This window comes from Podarcis gaigeae, assembly GCF_964106915.1.
Source record: "Podarcis gaigeae genome assembly, chromosome: 14".
Lineage (NCBI taxonomy): Eukaryota > Metazoa > Chordata > Lepidosauria > Squamata > Lacertidae > Podarcis > Podarcis gaigeae.
Window position 1 is genome coordinate 31,684,120 of NC_139690.1, and position 14,883 is coordinate 31,699,002.

A 14,883-nucleotide genomic window follows, 5' to 3' on the forward strand; every position below is an offset into this window, starting at 1 on the left:
GTGGTATTTCTTCACACAGCTCGTAGTTAAACCTTGGAACTCGCTCCCACAGGAGGCAGTGATGGCCAACATCAAGGATGGCTTTACTGGACAAACTCATGGGATGGACACAGCTATCAAGCCAGCGTGGCTCTGCCCTGCCTCCACAGTCAGAGGCGGCAATGCTGCTGAATACCCGTTGCTGGAAGCCGCAGGAAGGGAGAGCGATGTTATGTTCAAATCCTGTTTGCGTGTTTCCCAGAGCCAAAGAAGAAGAAGAGGAGGAGGAGGAGGAGGAGGAGGAGGAGGAGGAGGAGGAGTAGTAGTTTGGATTTGATATCCTGCTTTATCACTACCTGAAGGAGTCTCAAAGCGGCTAACATTCTCCTTTCCCTTCCTCCCCCACAACAAACACTCTGTGAGGTAAGTGGGGCTGAGAGACTTCAGAGAAGTGTGACTGACCCAAGGTCACCCAGCAGCTGCATGTGGAGGAGCGGAGACGCGAACCCGGTTCCCCAGATTACGAGGGAGAAATGTAAAGTATTGCACTTGGGCAAAAAAAATGAGAGGCACAAATACAAGATGGGTGACACCTGGCTTGAGAGCAGTACATTTGAAAAGGATCTAGGAGTCTTGGTTGACCGCAAACTTGACATGAGCCAACAGTGTGATGCGGCAGCTAAAAAAGCCAATGCAATTCTGGGCTGCATCAATAGGAGTATAGCATCTAGATCAAGGGAAGTAATAGTGCCACTGTATTCTGCTCTGGTCAGACCTCACCTGGAGTACTGTGTCCAGTTCTGGGCACCACAGTTCAAGAAGGACACTGACAAACTGGAACATGTCCAGAGGAGGGCAACCAAAATGGTCAAAGGCCTGGAAACGATGCCTTATGAGGAACGGCTAAGGGAGCTGAGCATGTTTAGCCTGGAGAAGAGGAGGTTAAGGGGTGATATGATAGCCATGTTCAAATATATAAAAGGATGTCACATAGAGGAGGGAGAAAGGTTGTTTTCTGCTGCTCCAGAGAAGCGGACACGGAGCAATGGATCCAAACTACAAGAAAGAAGATTCCACCTAAACATTAAGAAGAACTTCCTGACAGTAAGAGCTGTTCGACAGTGGAATTTGCTGCCAAGGAGTGTGGTGGAGTCTCCTTCTTTGGAGGTCTTTAAGCAGAGGCTTGACAACCATATGTCAGGAGTGCTCTGATGGTGTTTCCTGCTTGGCAGGGGGTTGGACTCGATGGCCCTTGTGGTCTCTTCCAACTCTATGATTCTATGATTCTATGAGTCTATTGCTCTTAACCACTACACCACACTGGCTCTCCCAAAGAGAGCCAGGACCATCTCCCTGCTAACCTAAGGGATCCTGAGAACAAACATGGCGCACATGGGTCTCTGGGACAGGGCACAGGGCAGCCCCCACCTGGCCCTAATGCTCAGCCGCAGTCAGCAGTGATGGAGACAGCAGCAGAGACGTTGGCTGCCAAGGACTGAGCAAGCTTGGTGAGCTGTCATGGCTTCTCCAACCCAAAGATCTTGGCCTCGAGAGAGCAGCTTGGCGGAATCCAAAAGAGCTGGAGCGGATACAGCGATCCTCCACCCAGCGGGGGGAACCAAGAGAAAGTGAGAGCCAACATAGTCTCGACCTCCCCACTCCACCCCCCCCCCCTTGCAGGAGTAAAAGTACAATGTGGACATTTCAGCTCTGCCCTCCTGAGAAAGTGACTTTTCTCCACCAGACTCAAATTTCAATGTTGTCTGGCCTGAAGGAGTCAGGTACAAGTTCTGTTGGGCGTCCCATGTAGCCTGCAGGCTGGCACATGTTGGCATCCGTACAAGGGGAGATTTGCTGGGGGAGGGAAGCGTTGCAGAGTAGCTGCCCGCTGGTTTCCTGACTGGTTCCGTCTGCAAGACCTCTCCCTCCCTCCCTCCCTCCCTATCGAGAGAGCTTTCCACCACCTCCTTCAGAACTTGGCCACATTGGAACAACGTGTGCGGCACAACTCTCTCTCCGCGCCCCGAGGAAAGAGCTCTTGGGTGCTGCCCAAACTCCCCTTGCAAACCCGACGCCTGGCGTGGCGGCACTGCCAGGACCTGGAAAGCCGTGCGCTGGGTGGAGAGGGAATCGTGCAGCCGACACAGGGAAGCAGCTTCGCGAAGCTTCCAGCTCAGCCCTTCTACTCCGCTCATCGAAGGCAAAGCCCAACCCGTGGCAGAGATGTGCAGCGAGGCCAACGTAGCTACCCTGCAAATGTCCACCATGGGGTGTGCAGTGCAGAGAGCTGCACCTTGCAGAGAATGAGCTGTCAACCTGGGGAGACACCTTCGGCAGAGCCCAATAGGCTTGCACTAAAGGTAAAGGTAAAGGGGCCCCTGACCATTAGGTCCAGTCGCGGATGACTCTGGGGTTGCGGCACTCATCTCACTTTATTGGCCGAGGGAGCCGGCGTACAGCTTCTGGGTCATGTGGCCAGCATGACTAAGCTGCTTCTGGCAAACCAGAGCAGCGCACGGAAACACCGTTTACCTTCCCACCGGAGCGGTACCGACTTATCTACTTGCACTTTAATGTGCTTTCAAACTGCTAGGTTGGCAGGAGCAGGGACCGAGCAATGGGAGCTCACCCCGTCGTGGGGATTCGAACCGCCGACCTTCTGATCGGCAAGCCCTAGGCTCTGTGGTTTAACCCACAGTGCCACTGGCGACCCAAGCACCACCCGCGTTCCACTATGGCTTCCCTAATCCACTGAAAGAGAGCTGAAGTGGAAACTTTCTGCCCAGCTGAGCATCCCCCACCCAAGAAAACAGGGCCTCCTAACAAGTTAAACATGGAGGGCCCTACAGATGCCCGGATTATTTCTCTTCCTTATCAGTGGCTGGAAGTCACAGGAGGGGAGAGTTGCTCTTGTGCTTAGGTCCTGCTTGTGGTTTCCCAATGGGGCATCTGCTTGGCCACAATGAGAACAGGATGCTAGAGTAGCTGGGCCATTGGCCTGACGGCAGCAAGGGCTCTTCTGACATTCTTAACTAACTCGTACAACGTGAAAACCCTCACAAAGCTAAACGACTAGTATGCTTCAAGTAGGCATTGAAAAGCTCAACATTAGGCCTTCTGGTCCCATAGGCACATAGTCTTCTTTCAAAGTCTGAACTTGGCATCAAGAGTAGGAATGGGAGGGATTTTGGTTTTATTAGCATTTCAATACAAACCCATGTACGTAATTCACAGGAGCCAAAATAGTAAGTGAACTGAAACGAAGGAACCCTCTGGAATCCGGCCTTTCTCAAATAATGAGATGTATTTTGCCCACCCAAAAATGTGCATATTGGGGAATGCATATTAGGGGAAGATGGGTGTGCACAATCACATATGTATTCATTAAGGCAACATACAAAAAAATGAATTACAGAGAACTGCTTTGCAGAGAATTACAGAGAACCTTGGGTTACGTACGCTTCAGGTTACATACGCTTCAGGTTACATACGCTTCAGGTTACAGACTCTGTTAACCCAGAAATAATACCTTGGGTTAAGAACTTTGCTTCAGGATGAGAACAGAAATCGTGCTCTGGCGGTGCGGCAGCAGCAGGAGGCCCCATTAGCTAAAGTGGTGCTTCAGGTTAAGAACAGTTTCAGGTTAAGAACAGACCTCCGGAACAAATTAAGTACTTAACCTGAGGTTAAGCAAGATTCGACTCAAGAATATTAAGAGAAATGCAAACAGCTGATGAATTTTCAAGAGGAGTTCTTCCACGCCCTTTTTTAAAAACACAAACTGACATGGAAATGTGGCAGGGTAGTTTAGCAATCAACCCCAGGAAACTCACTAGATTTGTAGTTCTGTGAGGGGAATAGCGTCTCCTAACAGCTCTCAGTACTTTTAACCAACGATAGTTGCCAGGATTCTTTGGGGGAAGCCATGTCTGCATAAAGTGATATGATAGTGCTTTAAACGTATAGTGCAGATGAGGCCTAATATTAGAAAAATGAGAAGCTGAGAAAAATTAAAGGTGACACATTTTTCCATCCCTGAGCAAGACACTGCAAAAGGTGACTGGGTCCCTTTAAAATGCAGCTGATTAACTTCCAGCAAAAGCAACCAAAGGTCCTCACTGGCGTTTAAAGGCTGAAAAAGCTAGCAAGGCACTGGAGCTGACATTGCCCACAGAAACTGAATCTGCCACAATTTTTCTTGATAGTTTTTACTCCAACAGACTCACAGGACAACCCTTTTGGAATCTCCTCATTGCAATGAGCTGGCAAAAGCTGTCTCCCTGCCCCTCCAGCTGCAAATGTTAAAATATCACTTTCCTACCTATTTAGAAAGTTAGCACTAAAATCCAGTAAGTGGTGATTCTTTCTTTTCCTGAAAAAATAATCTTCTCTTCCCTCCACCTTCCCCTGTCAGCACTGCAGGAATATGTGAGAGGCAGTTGGCTGAAGCCAGACCAGCATGCCAGCCATTTCTGGCAGCTGCCCCTGGCTCCTGGCCACCGGAAGAGGCAGTTGTGCTACTGGATGATGAACCCTTTGCCAGGGGTGAGGGAAGGGGCTGAGGGGCTTGGCTGGAACATGCCCTTTCTCCTTTCTGTCCTCATCTGTGCTAGAAAATACCTTGATCGTTAAAAGGAAGCAATGACTGTAATTCAAGACAATGCGCAAAGCTGCAGTTACTGCAGGATGCTCCAGCATTGGTGCTGACAAGAGTCAGTCTCTGGCAGCACATAAGTCAAAGATCTGCCCCATTTGATGATTTGCTACAAGGCCAAATTCACGGCGATTCTATGAGTATATCAAGCCCTTAACAACTTGGGACCTGAGAGATCACCTTAACCCAGGCATGGTCAAACTTGGCCCTCCAGCTGTTTTGGGACTACAACTCCCATCATCCCTAGCTAACAGGACCAGTGGTCAGGGGTGATGGGAAGTGTAGTCCCAAAACAGCTGGAGGGCCAAATTTGGCCATGCCTGCCTTAACCCATATATGGCCACTCAACCACCTCAGTCTGCGGAACTGGGACAGTTACAGGCGCCATATGCAGTAATACTTGTCCCACAGTTGTAAGAAACGGATATTTTGGTGTGTCGGCACCTGCACTGGTGTGGCGGCACCTATCGGCACCTTTTCTGTGTTCTTTTCGGCACCTGCTGAAAACATTTTTGTTTAGGCAAGCCTATCCAGAAACACAAAATGTTGACAGGTGTTTTGATCTGGGGGAGAACTGTGTGTGCCAGCACCTCAAGCTCCTTGAAGGAAAGGTGGACTATAAATGCAACCAATGGGGTCCCTGCCCAGCAAGTCCCATCCTTGACACCATAAACCATAGGAGGATCATATCACTGAGGACCCCGCTGAAAGCTGAACATGAGCAGAAAGCCTGGAAAAAAACAATCCTTCCCCAAAGAGATCAAAAGGTTTGGACAAATAATCATAGAATTGTAGAGTTGGGTGCGATCTATTGCGACTCCCCTGCATTGCAGGATCTCAGCTAAAGCATCCATGACAGATGGCCATCCAACCTCTGCTTAAAAACCTCCAAGGAAGGAGAGGCCACCACCTTCTGAGGGAGTCTCTCTCACTGTCGAATAGCTCTTACTTGTCAGAAAGTTGTCCTCGTGTTTATGAATCACAAAGATATGTATCTTCCTAGCATGACTCTCAGCAAAATCTGAGTCACCGCAGTTCTGTTTTCTTGAACTAGTAATTTGGCAGGGAATAGGGGGTTCCAAATTCATGTTTGCCTCTGGTGGGGGAAAAGGGTTGGGAGGCAGATTGCAAAAGGAAGGCAGCAAGCAGTGGGATGGGTAAGCTCCCCTTAAACTCATTTCACACAACCAATTCTTGTAGCAGTCAGAACTCTCCCCCCACCCCAACCTTCCCCTTCTTTAATTTTGGAGAGGGGAGAACGGGAGCTCGCACACAGCTAATTTTCTCTGGGCCTGGTGGTTAATCTAGAGAAACGTAGTTAACAGAGCCTAGCCACCATGACTCCAATAACAATTATAAAAATGTCTAATAAAACCTTGCATGTAATGTCAATTAAAATCTTGAAAAGCACATTTAAGTGGGATATCGACATTAAACTTTATTGCTTCCTTTGCAGAGCAGGAGTATTGTCAATAAAAGTCATTTTGAATGAAGGAAAGAACAGTAAATATTAAATAAACAGTGTGTGTGTGTGTGTGTGTGTGTGTGTGTGTGTGTGTGTTTCAAAATCCTTTAACGGCAAAAGAGTGGCCTATTATGCTGGGATTTGTTCTCCTTGCTTAGACTCCTTTGGGAAAGAAAGTCAGTCAGTAATTGCAAACTGTCCATAAAATGTCAATTAAAGGGCAATAAGAGGAATGTATTTAACAATAGGTCATTATGAGTCGGTTATTGTACATAATTTCCTTTTCTGGGATGCACTGGCTACTTGGTTAGCACTTGTGAAATTCCCTCCTCCCTGACGCAGCAAAGAAATTGTTGCACAGCAGCTTAAGGGTTTTGTTGCATTTATTTTGTTGATGGAATATATAGAGGACATCTTTGGACTGCATGCAGGCTTGTGGGATATTTTAGCTTCAACTGCCCATGCATGCACACAAAGAAGTAGAAAGGTTCTAGCTCCAGTCCTGAAACCTTTGTTTCAAGGGATCAGAAGGCAACAGAGCTATCAAAGTCCTCTTTCTGGCACCTTGAAAAGTCTTTGCCAGTTACAATAGGCCAGCTTTCCCCAAGATGATGTCCTCTGGGTGTTTTGGACTACAACTTCCACCAGCCTCCTCCTCCTCCTATGCCTGGGGCTTATGGGAGTTGTAGTCTGAAATGGTGATGCTGGCTAGGGTTGGTGGGAATTGAAGTTCAAAGATCCAGGTCAGGGGAGGCTGCAGTAAATAGTACTGGACCAAATGAACCAAGGTCATTTAGGGTAACCAATTCTCCTAGAAAGAACACTGACAATAACAGCTAAAGTATGAATGGCTGATGTGTTTCCAGGTCTCCCTCCCATCTGTTTTGAATATCAACGTTGCTGTTACTTCCTTGTAACTGATATCATCTAAGCACGACAGATGAGAGTTCGTTATTCTGCAAAGTGACATCCCGCTGACGATGCTACACACCATCACCAACGTCACTCTCAGGTAGGGAGGTGAGGGAGAATCCTGACACCTAACACAGCAGAACACATTGCAGCTTGGAAAATTGCAACCCACAACTCAACAAAGAAAGCTGCCTTATGCCTAGTCAGATCATTGCTTGATCTTTCTCAGTGCTGTCTATACCGATGGGCAGTGGCACTCTAGGACAGGGAGTCGCTTTTGCCAGCCCTACCTGGAGATGCTGAGGATTGAACCTGGGACCTTTTGCATGCAAAGCAGATGTTTCATCTAAGATTCTGGTCCTTGTGGTTTTGAACAAAGGCGTAGTTTAAATAGTAACATGGGAAATTTCCATATACTTAAGTCAGACTATTGGTTCGTCTAGCTCCATTTTGTGGAGAGGCCTTCCTGCAGTTTGGACCAGTCTTCTCCCATCCCTACCTGGCGGTGCTGGGGAACTGAACCTGGACCTTTTGCATGCAAAGCAGATGCTCTGTCATTGAGCCGTGGCTTTTCCCCAGAAAGAGGGGCAAACTGGCCAGATATGGTAGTCTACCCAGACTGGGTGATATGTTTCTTCCTTGCTCACATGTCAGCCTTTAAAAAACTCAACCAGCATTTTTACGGTTTGCACACAGAGTTTATAGCAAGCTACTCTCCCATTTATACAGCATGTGTACTACCATAAAAGCCTCCGCTGCTACTGCACGGCTCAGAGGCGACACAGAAGTCGTGTGAGTCATAAACGGAAGCAGAAAGCTAACATTTCATTAAGGAGGTAGCTTTAAATACACTTTAAAAGCAGCACTGTTATTCTGATGCATTAAAAACATACAAAAAAGCATACAATTTACACAAGATTTTTCATGCTCTCTTGTGGAAAATCCAAACTAAACAGAACAAGCCTATAAGTAAACACCTTAATAAAAGAGAATTACATGAAAATGATGTATAGGTGGTATACCACACCAGTTAAATTAGCAAAGATGTATAAAACAGAACAAAAGATTTGCTGGAGATGTAAAGAAAAGGAAGGGACGTTTTACCACATGTGGTGGGAATGTAAGATTGTAAAAAAATATTGGGAAATGATTTATAATGAATTGAAAGAAATGTTTAAAATAACATTTGTAAAGAAACCAGAAGCTTTTCTGTTGGGTATTTTAGGACAAGATGTGAAGAAAGAATTGAGGACGCTATTTATGTATGGAACAACAGCAGCAAGAATTTTAATAGCACAAAACTGGAAGACGGGAAAAATACCATCCAAAGAACAATGGCATGAAAAGTTGATGGAACATGCAGAATTAGCAAAATTGACGAACTGCGTGAAAAGGATAATGGTGACTTTGGAAAAGAATAGGAACCTTTTGTAACATATTTGCAGAAACAATGTAAAAGTATGGATTCTTTGGCATGGTTTAAATAAACATATACAATGTAATTAGAGAGAACAAGAAAGGTAACAATGTGATAATATACTACTATATATAAGCAGCAGAATGCAACAAGTAGTTTAACAAACCTGAAATGGAAATGGAGGGAAGCCAAGGGGAGAGGGGAATTTACAAAACTATTATTTGGTTAAGTTGAATAATGTATGATATATGTATGAAAACTAATAAAAACTGATTTATTTATTTTTTAAAGTAAGCACTGGTGAAGCTGGCACAGAACAGGCTCATACTGGTCTGTCTGTTGCAGGGGGTTGAATAAATAACCCTTGGGGTCCCCCCCCAACTCTACAATTTTATGATGCTACATCTATCCCTTTTCGGGTCTTGTAAGCTGCTTCTTGGAAGGGAGCAAGCCTAGGGACTGAACGTTATCCGAGACAATTGGATTTAATTTAATTTGATAATTTTAGTCTGTTGTTCTTTATTACTGCTATTGTTACTTTTGTATAATATCAGTATAGGTTGCATAATGCAGAATGAAAATAAATACATATTCTGAGGGCCAGGTAAAGAGTCGCAGAAGGCAGAATTTGATTACTGTGGTTCCCCACCCAAATACTAGACATTTGGGGTGTTGCTGTTGTTTTTGTTTTAAAAGGAAGGGTCTGGTAGCAACATGGGCAAGGCCCCCACCCCCCGAATAAGGATTGGTTTTCAGGTCGAAAATCAGGTCTCACCTGGAAGAGGATCTGCAGGATCCCGTGAACGAGGCACAGGCGTCGCCCGAGGAAGATGAGGAACGGCACAGCCAGCTCAATGAAGTGGTTGAAGAGCGTTTCGAACTGGTGGAACCACCATGGCGAACGATGCATATAGTAGGAGATGGGGTTGGGTACAGGCTGGGTCTGAAAGGGGCAGAAAAGGAACACAGACAGACTTCAGTCGGGGAGAGGATCACCCCCCCCCCCGAACCGGACATTCATGCCACTTCTCTCCTGATTAGTCAGTTAGCACATCGCTCTTGCTGCAACAGCACCTAGACCCCTTTTCCTCAGAGAAGTGTACCAGAAATGAGGGAGAGAGCCACATCATTATTAGTTACTAATTTATATCCATTAGTGCAATGGTACCTCGGGTTACAGACTCTTCAGGTTACAGACGCTTCAGGTTACAGACTCCACTAACCCAGAAATAGTACCTCAGGTTAAGAACTTTGTTTCAGGATGAGAACAGAAATTGTGCAGCGGTAGCGGGAGGCCCCATTAGCTAAAGTGGTGGCTCAGATTAAGAACAGTTTCAGGTTAAGAACGGACCTCCAGAAAGAATTAAGTTCTTAACCCGAGGTACCACTGTACACAATTTAAATTATCATTGCTATTATTAATTCATTTATTCATTCATATATTTCTTAATTGATCTGTTGTAGCTGTTTTTAGTTCAATTTTTTAAAAAAATTGCCATAACCTCCCTTGGGACTTGCTGGAGAAGGATTGGTAATAAATTTAACAGCAGCAGCAGCAATAGCAGCAATATAATTCTACTTAGTGCAACAATTATAAAATTTGCCTACCAATAACATGCTGCTTCTAAGCAGTTCGTAAGAATAAAATTTGTTATAAAATATCCATGTGCAATGAAAATACGCAATAAAACAATTCCAGCAACACGTTAAGGACACCCATCGCTAAAATATACAATAAAGCCACCCTATGATATGAAGGGGAGCCCACACACTGCCACTTCAGGAGGTCAGAATCAGCCAGAAGTCATAATAGGAGCCTGTAGGTCTGTTACCATTTCTGGGGAGACTTTTGAGGCTGCTGAGTGAATGAAGAGGATGCCAGCCAGGCTAAACGCCAAGGTTGCAGATTCAATCCTCAGATGGGACACCTGCATATTTTTGTACTGCAGTGGGGGTTGAACTAGATTAGCCTTTCTCAACCTGTGGGTCCCCAGATGTTGTTGAACTACAACTCCCATCACCCCTAGCTAGCAAGGCCAGAGCTCAGGGATGATGGGAGTTGTAGTCCAACAACATCTGGAGACCCATAGGTTGAGAACCACTGAACTAGATGATCCGAGTCCCTTCTAACTCTACAATCGTATGATTCTAAACAACAATAAAGGCCTGTCTCTGACTAAGCTTTACTCAGGGTAGGTCTATTAAAATTAATAACTCTAATTTAGCCATGCCCATTAATTCCAGTGGGTCTACTCTGAGAAGGATTAATACAAGATACAACCCCATGACGGCATCCAATACTCCGGCTCTCCGTGAGCGAGTGAGTTCAGGGGTTTGCAGGGGATGTTTGCTTTCAGATACTGGAAGTAAACATGACAAGATATGTAATCTGGCCTCAAACCAAGAACTCAAACATGAATCACGCAGCGCTGGAAAAAAGAGCGGAGCAATTAAAAGCAAACAAACAACAACAAGAAGTCGAGAGGAATTCATCTTAGCGTATCTAACACAGGCACTATTCATCCCCAGTGTTTTTGTTTTTTAAAGAATCCCTGACAGCCACGCAGAGATGGCCTGGAAAGCCGATGATAATTGAAGGAGACGCAACACATCTTTAAATTGTTTGCAGCTAAAACATCAATAACAACAATAGTCAAAAATACACACACACACAAAATTACAAACACCACGAGGGGGAATATGATTACGAAGGATCGTCCCGGCTGCCAAACACTGTAACTAATGCAAGTCCTTATTAGCAAAGCTGGAATTAATCATAGTGTTGCTTTATACGCTTTCGAGCCGGCTGGAATTCCCTCGGGACAGAATACCGCATCCTTCCTTCCGCTGACACTGGGGCAGGATGGAGCAAGCCACGGGGTCACGGTGCTTTGCCAAACCCCTACACCAAGGGGGCAGGAGGTCAGGGGATTCCTGCATCCGGGGTCAGAGAACCTATAGGTTTCCAGAGGCCCTCCCTCGGACGGGAGCTGGTTTGAGTTAGTCTGAGTTAGCGAGACTGGGCAGAAGCTCTATGCCACGATTCCAAGATGGGAGGAAATATATTTTCCTTCCAAACCGAGGGGGGGGCAGGGGTGGAGCACCTTCTCTTGTCCATGCAGGACAAAGTATTAAGGCGCTTGAAATGCACGTTCTGTTGCAGGGGATTGGATTAGACTCTTGGAATCCCTTCCAGCTCTACAATTCTATGGTTCTTCAGGTGATAAGGCTGGGCGGCTCTTGATAACCAAAGGCAGCTGGGCTCCCGTTAGCTACAAATGTGATTCAAAGCATAGGATGCAGGTATATGGGTGGGCACACAGGCGAAGGGAGTGTTTTGCTGGACTAGCAAGTGTTGTGCGTTGATTTTCAAGGCTGGTGTGCGTTCCTCAGTTCTGCAAGAAAAGAACACCACGGAGCAAGGCCTCGTCTGCATTTGGTTGGTCAAGCTTAGGGCAATACTGCCCTTAACTTCTTAGGAGAGTGCCTAGGTTTTACCAAGCTACCTGTGCAGCTTCTGACATGTTAACAGATTCACACAGCACCCCTGCAGGTTCATTCGCTCAATAGGATGCACTTTTCCCCCTCCAAAAATTAAGGGGAAATGTGTGCGCACCGACCCCTCTTGCTCTCCAGGCTTCAGGGATAGCTGCCTGAAGCCTCCAGTGTGCAGTGGGAGGTCCTGCTGCGCTCCGGAGGCTTCAGGTTCCTTTTGCTGAAGCCGGGAGAGCAAGACTCTCCCGGCTTCAGCAGAGAGGGAGAGCCACGCAGCGCCCCTTCAGCCAAGCGGGAGGAGAAATGGAAGGGGCTCCGTTTCTCCTGCAGCTTCACTGAAGGGGCGCTGAGCAGAGAGAGGGAGATTTTTTTTTCCTTGTTCTCCCCCTCTAAAACAAGGTGCGTCCTATGGTTGGGTGCGCCCTATAGAGCGAAAAATACGCTAATATGTCCTCATGCCCAGGTATGTGTAGATCCAACAGTGCACACACTCAAGCCTGATTTGCAGTGCACACACCTGGGTGCAAACCTCTTATGGGCGGCAAGTACATACAGTAGCAAAGGCTAAATATATCTCAACCCACTTTTTTTTTGGACCCCCCCACAGCAATAAATAAGTATGTCCCATAAAAGTTTAAAAATGTGAAACTCCACTGCCTGGATGAAAGCACACAAGGACCTAAATTTCAGGTTGCAAGGAGGAGGGGCGGGGGCGGTTCTTCTGTAACGAAACATCAAAATAATTACATCCCTAGAGAGCTTTAATTTGAAATTTTTTAAAGTTACCTTACAAGCTTTGGCTGCACTGAAACTCCCCCCCCCAACCCCATCAATGACACTCTTCAATTCGGAGGAAAACATGCCAGACTCTGCCCACCCTGAGACGGGCGAACGAGCCAAGGCGATGTCTGTTTGGCTCGGGTGCCTGCGCGACCGTAAAACGCCGGCAATTTACTAGAGACGTAGCGCCGCGCCACTTTCCCCAAGGACTGAAATAAACTTCAGATGTACAGCAGATATATATATATTTCCCCAGTATAGAAGGCAAGGCTTGGGAAGCAGTGTGGGGAGAGGAGTGGATTTTGCTGGTTCATTTTTAACCCATTCCCTCGGCCTTGTTTCTACAAAGCTCTTCATTTTAAAACAAGGAACAGATCCCCTTTTCTGCACTACGATGCATTTTATATTGAGCGGCAAATGTGATTGGGGAACAGGAGGGTGACCATTTGATCGTGATCGAGTGGCCTGCTGATTTCAGTGGAAGCTGTACCTTCTGTGCCAAACCCTTAATGAGATTTGGAAGCTGGTTAGTGTCCACCGGGAGTGGCTGAATCTGTCACAGCTTGTGTTCCTCTCCATCTTGGGGCTTGTCCACACTTCTGCTTTCTCTGCTGCTTTCTCTCCAGGAAAACCCACTCGAAGCAAACGTCAATCAGCTTTTCAGTGGCAAAGAGCGGGTTTTCCCAGAGAAAGAAGTGGGGTAATCAGAAAACCCCTGAAACCTGCGTTTTCCAAGCATGGGACAAGTGGGTGTGTGAAGAGGCCAATCTCTCATTTAAGCACATCTGTCTTTTCCCCCCTTTTAAAAAAAGTTCTCATAAAAAAATTGTGAGCATTGTAGTACAGTGGTTAAGAACTTAATTCGTTCCGGAGGTCCGTTCTTAACCTGAAACTGTACTTAACCTGAAGCACCACTTTAGGTAATGGGGCTTCCCACTGCCGCCGCACGATTTCTGTTCTCATCCTGAAGCAAAGTTCTTAACCTGAGGTACTATTTCTGGGTTAGCAGAGTCTGTAACCTGAAGCGTCTGTAACCTGAAGTGTCTGTAACCCGAGGTGCCACTGTTTCCGTTTCTCATAATATAGAGAGTTTTGTATCTAGTCTTGCCTGATGGAATGCTACCATCACTGATACATGCACCCTTACAAAATACACATTTTTGCATGCATATTTGGGGCTACAGAATTGCATTGCAACATTTGTATGCGTGCAAATTACAAAACACAGCTGTGTCTTAGTTGTCAGCTTGTTTTTGGAATGTGTGAATTAGGCAGGGTTGCCTGAAAATGCAAACTGAATTTCCGCCCCAACTCTGGACTGCTCGGCCAACAGCGATTTCCTTCGGAAGGGCCAGAGCTCTGCAGCAGAGCATCTCTGCCTAGCATGCAGAAGGTTCCAGGTTCAATGCTTGATGGCATCTCCAGGTAGGGCTGGGAGAGACTACCTGTCTAGAACTCTGGAGAGCAACTGCCAGTCAGGGCAGACAATACTGAGCTAGGTGGACCAATGATCTGACTCAGTATAAGGCTGCTTCCCCTGTTCCAATGTGCTCCATGCCGCCCCCAAACCCCAAGTTAGTGACATGGCTACAGCACCATAAAAGAGCCTCAGTGGCCCCCACTCTGAACAGAAACAGAGGAGGCTGCTTTGCAAATATTACCTATTTATTCTGAGCATTCCTGGGGAAACGCAGAGCTAAAATTACATTAGAAAACCATGGCTCCATTCAGGATATTTATTTGTTCAGAATCCCTGCAAAATATTTAAGAGTTGGCAGCAGCAGCCGTGGGTGGGAGAAGGGACATTATAGCTCTGCATTCCAGGTCCTTCACCCACCCAGTCGACCCCGCGTTAGCTAACACAGCCCAGGTCACATGTTTGATCCATGCTGAAGTCCTTGCAGAAGGGAGGAAGCAGACTGAGGGGTAGCAATGGAAGGGGTGCCAGGCATAGTAACCTTACCCCTTGTATCCTCCAGTGATAAGAAGACAAGAACCTCGTTAGACCATTCAAATCCAGCATCCTCTGGCCAGTGACATAAGAACAGCAGAAAAACCTGCTGGCTTGGAGCCACAGTGGCTCATCGAGTCCAGCATCTTCTGGGAAGCCCACTATCAGGACCTGGACCACTCAGTCTACTAGGAGCAGAATTTAACCAGATATACCTCAGGCTCCTGACA

At 46.5% G+C, this 14,883-nt stretch overlaps 1 protein-coding gene across 4 annotated transcripts in view; it reads right to left on the reverse strand.

Moving 5' to 3' along the window:
* LMF1 (lipase maturation factor 1) overlaps window positions 1-14,883 on the reverse strand; it is a 150,785-nt gene that overhangs the window by 38,274 nt on the left and 97,628 nt on the right. For all 4 annotated transcript variants that reach the window (XR_014557718.1, XM_083710857.1, XM_083710858.1 and 1 more), the window contains one exon: window positions 9,203-9,370. Coding sequence is in view for 3 of the 4 variants with exons in the window: in XM_083710857.1 (XP_083566983.1) it covers window positions 9,203-9,370 (168 nt within the window). In the remaining variant the exon portion in view is untranslated. The remainder of the gene's footprint in view (window positions 1-9,202; window positions 9,371-14,883) is intronic.